This window comes from Calidris pugnax, unplaced genomic scaffold (genome assembly GCF_001431845.1).
Source record: "Calidris pugnax isolate Ruff unplaced genomic scaffold, ASM143184v1 scaffold188, whole genome shotgun sequence".
Classification (NCBI taxonomy): domain Eukaryota; kingdom Metazoa; phylum Chordata; class Aves; order Charadriiformes; family Scolopacidae; genus Calidris; species Calidris pugnax.
Genome location: NW_015091257.1, coordinates 13,775,512 through 13,786,793, shown reverse-complemented (window position 1 = coordinate 13,786,793; position 11,282 = coordinate 13,775,512). Strand labels below are relative to the sequence as shown.

The following is an 11,282-nucleotide window of genomic DNA, read 5'->3' as shown; positions in this document are numbered from 1 at the left end:
CAGCTCTACCTCACAGAGGAAGGACTCATACTGCATTAGGGACAGGTATTAGGACTACAAAGGAGGAGGCGAGGGCGTGAATTATCAATGTATCAAATGAACAGACTGCCTTCCAGCCCTGCTTTATTCCTTGAATAAGGACTAATACAGAAACCAAATCCAGCGGGTGAATAAGGCCTGGCCTACCAAAATGTAGCAGTTTAAAGGAGTTTCTTAAAAATGTTACTCAAATCCTACCCTTTTGTGGAAGTCTTCATTTCAGATAGCTCACACAAAGCTGTAACTGACAAGCGAAGTCCAAAAGAGTTTGCATTGGTTTACTAAATTAGTTAAGGCAGTCAAAATTTGGAAATCATCTCACCTCAATCAGAAGATCTGCTCAAAACCCTGGTTCCTGAAAGGAGATTGAAAGAATCTTTTCAGATGAAACTGTAACTGAACTGTAGATCCACAGTGCAAGAAATGTCAGACACACGTGTGTAGTCAAGGAGCTATATGCTAGTTTTATTTGTAAAATACTTTATTCCTAACAGCAAAATACTGTAATTTTATTTTATAAAAGTTAGCAAAAATGGATACATTTGAAACAGAAACAAGAAAACTATTTCTACTTTTATTCAATTATTCAATTCTCTTTTCGATATGGAAGCTATAGGTACGCACCACACTAACAGGTTTCAGTGCCACACAGGTCATTCAATAAATATATCATTCTACCATTAAAATCTGCGAAGGACAGTGAAAAAGTTTCATAAAACTACTGAAAAAATATAAGCATTTTTGTTTTTTTCGAAGGTTTGGAACTAGTAATATCTACACACAACAAAGTTCTTGGCATTTACAAGAATGACTGTTTTATAGAACAGCAACAGCACAATTTGTTAGTAGTAAACCAGAGCAACCAAATTTGCAGTACATCATTTCTAGTAAATAATAAAAAAAAGAAACCAAAACAGAAATTCAGCCTATTTCTTAAATCCTACAGAAGGCTTCTGCAAGGAGGTGGTAGGGGATTTCATATCTGATAAGGCCATTGCATATCCTAACTTGCAATAAAAAAAAGCTGTTCCTATACTGTATATAATAAAAACTGCCTGTTTGTTATGAATATAAGTTGAAGTGAGAAAAAGTAACTTCACTATTCTACCCTATTACTAACAAAAAACCCAAACTATGAAACCTTTGCCTTGGAGAGGACAGATTTAGTTAGATGTTGTTCTGCTACGTACACAGGCGTAATTTTGGAAGCCACTGTTGCCCCAATTTTCAGAGGCGTAACTGGTTCCCTGTGTCAGTCTTCTGAGAAGCTTCTTTCTCCGAAGACATCTGAGAACCACACTGGGACATAATGCAAGTGGCAAGGCAAGGTCATGCACCAGTTAACCATTACAAAGACAGCGAGAGGAAGGTGTGACTGGTGCTGGAAAATCATGTAACAGGAAGGCACATACCAAATACTTCCTCTTTTGAAAGCAAACAAAACAAAACAATAAACACGACCAAAATACCCCAAGCAACAAAGAACTTGCCCAAGAAAAGAAGTCATGAATTTTTGTACAGTACTGCTGTTGAATTTCAACTTACAAATGAAACTAACGGGGATGTGACACTGAATATATATAGTCATTAATTTTTATTTTTTTTTACGAGTTCAACACCCAAGTAGTTTTCAAAATTTGTTTGGTTGGTTTTGTTGTTGTTTTTTTTTAATATATAATTCAGTGCACTAATAAATCTTTAGCATTGAGTGGATAGAAAGGAAAGGCAACTGCATGAATATTTATTATTGACAACAACTTCTTCCTCCAGGTGATAGAAGAGGTAACAAGGACAGGTGCTTTGCTGGACCTCATACTCACCTACAATGAGGAGCTAGTTGAGAATATGAAGGTCAAAAGCAGCCGTAGCTGCTGTGACCATGAGATGGTGGAGTTCAGGATGCTGAGGGGAGGGAGGATGATAAAAAGCATGCTCATAATCCCAGACTTCAGGAGAGCAGACTTCAGCCTCCTCAAAGATCTGCTAGGAAGAGTCCTATGGGATTAGGACCCTGGAGAAAATATGGGGCCATGAAAGTTGGTTAAAATTCAAGGATTGCCTCCTCAAATCTCCAGAGCAATCCATCTCAACAAACAAGAAGTAAGGCAAAAATGCCAGGAGGCCTGTGCAGATGAACAAGGAGCTTCTGGACAAACAGAAGGAAGTACGGTTCCAAAAAGGAAGCGTACAGAGGCTGGGGAAAAAGGGAAAAAAAGAAAAAAGTAATGGGGGGGGGGGATACAGTGTCTGAGCTGGGTTGAAGTTAGGAAAGCTAAAGCCCAAGTGGAATTGAACATGGCCAGGGATGCCAAAGACAACAAAAGGGCTTCTGCAACTACATAGGTGATAAAAGGAAGGCTAGGGAAAATGTGGGTCCACTGCTGAAAGAGACAGGGGACCTCGTGACACAGGACACAGAAAAGGCTGAGGCACTTCTGGATTGCTTTGCCTCAGCCTTTACGAGCAAGACTGGCCTTCCAGAATCCCAGGTCCCACAGGCCAGGGGGAAAGGCTGAAGCAATGAAGACACACTGGGTGTAAGAGAATCTGGTCAGGGAACACTTAAGCAAACTGGATGTGCACTAAACCCAAGGGGCCTGATGGGATGTACCCTCGAGTGCTGAGGGAGCTGGCTGACATCATTGTGATACCACTCCTGATCACCTTTGGTTGATCGTGGTGAACGGGAGAAGTGCCCGAAGACCAGATGAAAGAAGATGTCGCTCTTGTCTTGAAGAAGGATGGGGAAGAGGACCCAGGGAACTACAGGCCAGTCAGCCTCACCTCCATCCCTGGGAAGAAAACCATTTCCAGGCACACAAATGACAAGAATACCACCAGGAGCAGTCACAGCATGGCTTCACCAAGGGGAGCTCATGGCTGACCAACTTGGTAAACTTCTACGATAAAATGACTGGCCTGATTGGTGAAAGCAGAACAGTGGATATTGTCTACCTGGATTTATGGAAGGCCTTTGACATTGTCTCCCAGAAGATCCTCACAGAGAAGCTGCTGCTGATGCTACAGATTGGATGAGCAGACAGTAAAATGAACTGGAAACTGGATGAATGGCCAGGCCCAGAGAGTAGTGATCGTCAGCATGAAGCCTAGATGAAGGCCAGTAAACAGCAGAGTACCCCAGGGATCAATACTGGGTCCAATCCTGTTTAATATCTTCATTCATTATCTGGATTATGGGGCAGAGTGTACCCTGGGATGTCCTAGTGGACACTAAGTTGATCATAAACCAGCAAATGAGCCCTTGCCACAAAGAAGTCTAATGGTACCCTGGGGTGCATTAGGAGGATGTTGGCAGCATGTTGAGGGAAGTGACTGTTCTCCTCTCCTTGGCCCTAGTGAGGCCTCACCTGGAATGCTGCATCCACCTCTGGGCTCCCCAGTACAACAGAGGCACAAACACACTGAAGAGAGTCCAGCAAAGGGCCATGAAGATGATGAAGGGACTGAAGCACCTCTCCTGTGAGTAAGGGTTAAAGAGAGAGAAAGACTGTTCAGTCTGGAAAAAAAGAAGGCTTAAGGAGGATCTCAATGTATATGAATACCTGAGGGAAGGTTGCAAAGAGGATAGACACAAAAGGACAGAGCCAGGCTCTTCTCAGTGGTCCCTAATGACATGACCAGAGGCAACGGGCATGAACTGAAGCACAGGAGGTTCCCTCTGAACATCAAGAAACAGTTTTTTACTGTGATGGTGACTGAGCCTTTGCACAGGTTGCCCAGGAAGGTTGCGGAGTCTTCAGTCTTGGAGATATTCAAAAGCTGTCTGGACATGGTGGTGGCCCTGCTTGAGCAGGGGGAGTGGATCAGATGACCTTCAGAGGTCCCTTCCAACTTCAACCAGTCTGTGACTCTGAATAATCACAATTCTCAAATCTGAATCAGGACCCAAATGCTCTAGTTGAAAGCTGGAGCAGATTTCCATCTTCTGAACACCCACTCCAGCAGATGAGACATATGCCACTGAACAGTAGACCAAGCACCTGAGGAATTCTTTCCTTTAATTTTCATCATGAAAAAACAGAACCAACCATTGGGCTGTTTTTTCTGGATGCTTTTTTTGTGCTTTCGCAGAGCTAAATCAGAGCTAAAATACAGTCCAACTGTACTTACATTTTTGTCTGCCTCCTTCCTTATCCTACAACGGACTGCTATAGGAGGCAAAAAAAGTGAGAGATACAAGAAGTTAGCTAGATGCAATAAAAACTTTTTTTTTTCCTTTCTGCATTAGATATTTTTGCTTAAAATATCCATTTGTCAAAGCAAATTTCATTCCTCACACATAATGAGACAATTTAGCTAGCTATGAGTCTTCCTCTAAGGATGATCATTCTTTCCACATTTCTATGTGCTTCTGCTGACTTGATGCACAGTGCATCTTTCCTAATCAGATTTATTTTTCCAAGTCAATGAATTACGAGAAGAAGGTACTTTTAGGGGAGAGCACATTGGAAATGCTACAGGGAATAGTGGAAGTAATTTCTGAGGAGCACAAATGCTACTTATACAAGGAGTTAGGGTTCCCAAGTCTTCTGCTAACTTTGGCCTCATGAAATAATACTATTTAGTGCTGCTGACAACTCAGTATAATAGGACACTGTACTCAATGTAATATGCTTCTATGTGGGATTTTAAAAAGGCTGCTAAATTAAGATTTGAGACAGAGAGCTTCAGTCCGTGAGATTGATAGTGTCACTTTCAAATGGCTTGACTAAAGGGGGGCTCTGTGGAGGACTCTTTGCACTCGGTGGTGGCACTGCCAAGACTTTCCGCCGGATTCCAACTGTAGCCTTTTTATGGTCATGTCTGAGACTGCGGATTGTGCTGTTTATGGCAGCCACACACGCCTTCCAATCATATCCAGTTTCCTTCAGATCAAAGGATGGATAATTCTCTTGAAGAAAGTCTAAAAATAAACAAATATATAATAGTGAGTTACCAATTATTTATGCAAGCTATATAATCTTTTTGGATGTAATTAAGCCAAAACAAGTGCATGCTACCAAAACAGGACAGCTAGGCATATTACGAGCCTTGAAGAGCAAAGTTAGAGGCCAGATATTTTCCCCCCACATCCCTTTCTGCTTACTCCGAAAATGAGTAACAAAAGGCCTAAGCATTAAGAGAAAATATATGGTTACATGCTTTCTTTGAATATGTGGGCTTGATCCCTTGAAGCGCTGAATAACTTCAGCTTCTAATGTGGTCAACCAAAGAAATCTCAGGCTCTATTTCAGAATGACCAGCATTGAGCAGGACCAAGCCCTCCTTCAGAGGATCTTTGACAACTATATTCACTAGAATAAAACACAGCAATTCAGCATAACACAGCTAAAGGGGAACGACTGTGACAGAAAAACTTCAAGAGCTTGTTCCTTACCATAGTGCAACAAGATCAGTAAACAAATACTTGAGTTCGGTAACAATGGGATAAATAAAGTAAGACTACAGCACCTTTCTTGCCCCCTTCAACAAGTAAAAAGAGTGGTTTTAGAAACAGATTTTTATTTATTTATTTATTATTTACTGAGGAACAATCGTCCTTCTGAGCTTAGCTGAATCACATGTTGTCTCTAAGCAATCCCCTAAAAGACTTAAGTAAGCAACAATAAGGAATTGCTAGCTGTAATTTCAAATCAAAGGCAATCCTATTTCTACTTCTCTGATTAATATCTAGATTTACCTTCGTAGATTGAAAGGTATAGATAGTTGATATTGTTGTTCTTCCATTGCTCTCACATATCCTAGCAAGTAAAAATCTAATACGGTATCGTTGTTTACAGTAGATATTTTAACTTGTAGATCCAAACCAGGAAACCTGTTTTTCCAGAAGAGCATGGGTCTCAAGGAAGAATAATAACAGAGAGAAAAACTCGTGTGCTTGCAGTTTGCTCTGCTCCAGGCGGGTGAGGCAGGAAGCGAGAACGCCTTAGGTTCTTTCATTCCCAGGATGCTCCTGCAATAAACTATGCTGACAGCGGATACACAAGCTGTTGGCTGAAACAGCAGCCAGGTTTTCTTCCCCTCCACCCCTGAGAGCAAATTCAAGAAAATGCTTGGCCTCAGAGCTACAGCACGTAACAGGAATTCCCACTACCAGGCCCACAGAGCTTTTGTACATGCCCCGTGAAACAGTTTTTAAATTACGCTTTTTCTTTCACACGAATTGACCAACTGTTGGGACTACAGAAAGGCTACGCAGGGCCCCTTCCTGCTCTGTAGGGTTACATTCAGGGACGTGATGCTGCTGCCATCCAGTCAGGCTATGTTATAATGTTAACAAAAACAGGGCCAGGTACTGCTTTCCGGCCCCAGAGCCAAGTGACATGGCCTGGCTGCAACCCCACACCAAGGACTTTGTCTCTCATTTGCTCTGGAGCCTATGTGGTGTTCCTGCAGCCCTAAGACACACTTAATACATCTTTTAAATGCTTCTTAAGCTCAAAACATCATGAAACAAAACACGTATACTATGGGAGTATGTGGAGACACTGGAAGTGGCAAAGCTTCCCAGGCTAGGGGTTAAGGAATACGTACAGTTTGGGAAAGCCCACTCTTACATACAGTCTTGCCATATTGGAAATGGTTTCTAGCATGACCTGCCCAGACATCACCCCAGAGGGCAAGTCCCAGCTCCATCTCATCTAGCACTATTGCTGTATCCTCAGAGGCAATCTTGCCACACCTGCGGAGCTGTTAGGCAGCACTGTCCAGATCTTAACAACCCTTTCAACCTCCCTACACCTCCAGACATGGAGGAGAAGCAGTTTCAAGATTTGTTAGGAGATGCACATTGCAAAAAAGTGTGATGAATCATAGCGTATCCCAATTCGGATCGAGCCCAACTCCCTGCACCTCGCAGGACTACCTAAAATTGAATCATACGACTAAAAGTGGTGTCCAGATGAGGATAACTAGTCAAATAAGCAGCTTTACTAACCCAGTGAACACTATCCCAGAGGGATTTCATAAGGACACAGGAAGAAGTAAAATGCCACATCAAGCCAGTAGTGTTGGGATATGTTGAAGGCACTCCACTATTACCCTGTCTGCAGCCTGGGATCCAGCCCAGTAAATAACATTCCACAAGCAAAACTTCAGAATTCCTGGCAAGGTATTTTCTCTTCAGGCTTCTCATACAAAAAGCCAGCTTTCACAATGAAAAATAAGACAAGAACACAGACAACTAAAGGAAAGGTGGAAAGACTTCTATATTGCAGGACCAAACCTTTTCAAATATGTTGAACTCTCTTAAGATACTGTAATAGCCACAGAGTAAATGGCCCCCAAAAACCTGATGATCTTTTCCCCAACACCATTGTTTGTGCTGGCCACGCTTAAATCTTACCAGATAATGCCAAGTTTTCTTCTGTGTAATAACCCATATGCCTTTTCTACCTACAATCTGTTTCACATTCCTCCTCGCTTGCTGCGTAACTGTTAAGTTAATTCTACTGTCATAGTTCTGCTTGCTTTATCCAGCCTTGCAGGAACAACTGAACAAGACTAACAGAAGACTCCCTCTCAGGAAAGAGCATGGATCAGTATTCCAGAAGTCTTAATGCTGAAGCAAGAACAATACAGAAGGCAAAACATCTGCTACAACTCCAACCATAATATACCCTCTCTCTGCTTCTGGAATAGCATTTGCAAATAGAGTAACATCAATTTCCTCACTGGGCAAGTGCTTTAATTTCCCATCCCTTTTGGTGGCCCTCCAGCTTTATCGATATCTCTTTCTTGTACTAGAGGACACAAAATTGGATGCAATAATCCAAATGCACACTCATGAGTACTAAAAAAAGGGAGATAACCCTTTCCCTTGATATATTGGCTGTGCACCTGTTAATACAGTCCCAATTTGCTATCAAACACAAACCTGACGAGTGTTCTCCGTTCTCTCCAAGTCATAGACAAAGATGTTGAACAGGCCAGCTACCAGGACAGACCCCTGCAGTACCTCATGTGTCAGTCTCCCAAGTAGAGCATGACCCACTACCCTCTGAGCATGCTCCCCTTGCTCGATCTTTTATGATTAATGTTGTGGTAGAAGCTGATCTTGCTGCCCTTGCCATTCCTTGCAAGTCTCAACTTTAGCTGAGCTGCTGGCTTTCCTGACACTGCTCCAACACTCCTAGGCAAAGGTGCTAAATTCCACTTCATAAGCTGTCCCTGCTTCCAATCTCTATATACTGCTTTTTTGCACTGGAGCTCAGTTATGGAATCCCTGCTTAGCCAAACTTGTCTCCCCATAACTCTACTAGTTCTCTTAAGCGTCAGGATGGACTCTCTTGTGCTTGCAGAATGCTGTCTTTAAAGACCTGCCAACTTTCCTGAGCTTCTCTCCTCTTCAGAGCTGTCTCGCAAACTCCCACCTACAAGTTTCATAAATAGGCCAAAGTCAGCTCTCCTAAGCTGCACAGCCTGTACTCTCAGACCTTTTTAACTCTACTCAGGATCTTGAGGTCCATTATTTCATGGTCTCTACAGGCAATACTGCCACCATTTATCATACCCCAACCCTTTTTTTGAAGGGAGGCATAACCTGCTGTGTATTACCTCTGGTTGGCCTACCTAGCCCCTGTATGAAGAAATTATCCCCAACACCCTCCAGAATCCTCCAGACTGCTTCCATCTCCCACTGTGTTGTCCTTTCAAGCACATGCCATGGAGACTGAGTTCCCTCACATGAATTGGGTTTGTGATCTGTAGACTTCCTTGAGATGCTTAAATGTAACTTCATCTACTTTCTCTCAACTTGCTTACACCAATACACGTCAGAATAGCTTCACAGACCTATTTCTGAAGCTCCATGGTTTGTTCATAGGATACAAGTTAATTACTCTTGTTAATTTCCCCACATTATCACTTGAACAGAGATTTTCTTACTTACCTCTGAGAGCATTAATTCTGTTGCAGTCGAGTGGGCTCATGCCACGTTCAAGATTACCATATACATTGCTTTTTACCAGCACATCTTCAGTGAACATGTGACGAATTAGGTAGCGAGCTGACAGCTCTGGCCGAGACTTCCCCTTAGCTACATAAATGACTGAGAAAGGCAACTGAACATTGCGCCACGGACTTCCAAGAAGTTCTAGAAAGTGTGTCAGAGAGAGAGAGAGAAATTTCATTTATCCTATACTGACCATGCTTCAAAGTGCCTGTATATTACATTAAGACAAAAAGTTATAACATCAACACAAAAAGTTCTCCCCAAAACTACTGTTATTTGCTTGGAAAAACTGAAGCAAAAACATAACTCTACAGCTAATACTAAAATGCAACATATCGCAGAAAATTTCCAGGTAGCAAAAAAACCCCTGCCTGTTTTAGACAATGTAACATCACTTCTGATATGCTTTCAGCAATGCTAGCAACGTAACCTGCATTATTAATGACTACTTTCTAAATTATTTTCATCTCACGTGAAAAGATGATGTTATTCCAATTACATAGGTAAATAGAAGTTCTTCTATTTCGATGGTGCTTAGATTCTGTAAGTGGAAACTGAAAAACAGAGTGAGTATTTTTAACTACTTCAATCTGGCTCCACTGCAAACACTAAAAAAAATAAAATGCAAAATGTATAGTAAATCAGGAGGTCTGTGGGATAAGTCTAACAAGTCTTGGGTGCAGGAGCAGACCTGACAGAGCACCAATGTGACTCTAATCAAATAAATTATTTCAAAGGGCAACTAATCTCAGCTCATTTTCCTTGAAGCTCTCTAGAGGCATCACATGCTGTACATGGAATTTTTTCCAATGTATTTTTGTTTTAAAAAAAAAAGTATAAAGACTGCTTTAAGGTATCTTTTTTGGCGGCCTTTCAGTACTTAAAAGGACATAAAGAGGAGGACAAAGTTTTTAGCAGGGCTGTTGTGATAGTTTAAAGCCGTTACCCCTTGTTCTAAGAGAGGAGAGATTTAGAGTAGATATAAGGAAGACATTTTTTACACTGAGGGTGGTGAAACATCAGCACAGGTTTCCCAGAGAAATGGTAGATGCCCCATCCCTGGAAACATTCAAGATCAGGTCAGACAGGGCTCTGAGCAACCTGATCTACTTGAAGATGTCCCTGCTCATTGCAAGGGGGTTGGACTAGATGATCTTTAAAGGTCCCTTCCAACCCCAACTATTCTGTGATTCTATGATTTTTATTGTCCTAAATTGTCAGTTTTACAGAAAGGTGTGCTTTTCTTCTGAAACTGCAATACCATTCAATAGATATTCTGAGCTAGCTCACTCCATTAAGGTAGAGTATCTCCCAAATAAAAAAGACAGGTTAACTGTGAAATAACTCCTGAAAAAAGAATTATTCAGAGAAACTGAACAAAATATCTTACAGCTGAACTTTCCAGTCTTAGAGTGGATATGCATTAATGGGACATTGGTAGATGCAGACACATGTTCTGTTTAGCCAGATAATGTTCTTGTTTGCTCCCATGAAGACATACTATATATATACCAATTGACTGTCTTAAGAGGAGAAGAAGAGTCACATAGTTCAGCAAATCCCTTTTCTACACAATTTCACCTACAGTAGCATCTTCTGCTGAGCATTTAAAATGTAACAAACAAATCCATAAGATGAAGATTTCTTAGTTTACCCATAGGTTCCAAGGACTGCAGTTTCTTGACCGAAGATGTGTGGAAAGCTTCTGGAAACTTATCCAGTCCTGAATTCTGCAACGTGTCAGTTACGGAGCTGGTAATTTTCTGAGAGTTTTGAGAATTGCCTTCACTATCTTCATTATAATTTAAATCTACACAATGAGATGTATCTGGAGCAACAGCCGCTATTTCTTTCCCTTCAGCTGTCTCCTGAAACATTAAATGAGGTTAGCACATGCACTGGGAGAAGCCTATCAGTTTTCTAATTAGCGTTCCAGTTCATTTCCTGTTTAGTATAAATTAGATTCCAGATATTTAGAATATAGCTACTTCTGAATTTCAATCATGAAAACGACAGGTGAAACAGAAACTAAATATTCAAAGATTTGCACAAAGCTTTTTAGAAGCAGAGGTAAATGGAGTTGTTTTGGGAGTGATGTTTAAGTCAATATAAAGTTGAAATGCTTGGCTGGATATATCTGAAGGAAAGCCTGTGAAAACAGTGCTAGTACCTACATGTTTAAGCTCACAATCAAATTTGACACTACTTCTGGGCAACATTTACAGCTCAGTTAGAAGAGGCTTAGCTGCAAAGTAAAATTACTGAACAG

The 11,282-nt window shown here is 41.4% G+C and overlaps 1 protein-coding gene across 2 annotated transcripts in view; it reads right to left on the bottom strand.

The window, feature by feature from the left end:
• Positions 1–488: 488 nt before the first annotated feature.
• BEND2 (BEN domain containing 2) overlaps positions 489–11,282 on the bottom strand; it is a 31,856-nt gene continuing 21,062 nt past the window's right edge. For both annotated transcript variants that reach the window (XM_014960138.1, XM_014960140.1), the window contains exons 10-12: positions 10,668–10,881; positions 8,951–9,154; positions 489–4,963 (exon numbers count right to left, since the gene is read on the bottom strand). In XM_014960138.1, the coding sequence (XP_014815624.1) occupies positions 4,728–4,963; positions 8,951–9,154; positions 10,668–10,881 (654 nt within the window). In that variant the 3' untranslated portion in view covers positions 489–4,727. The remainder of the gene's footprint in view (positions 4,964–8,950; positions 9,155–10,667; positions 10,882–11,282) is intronic.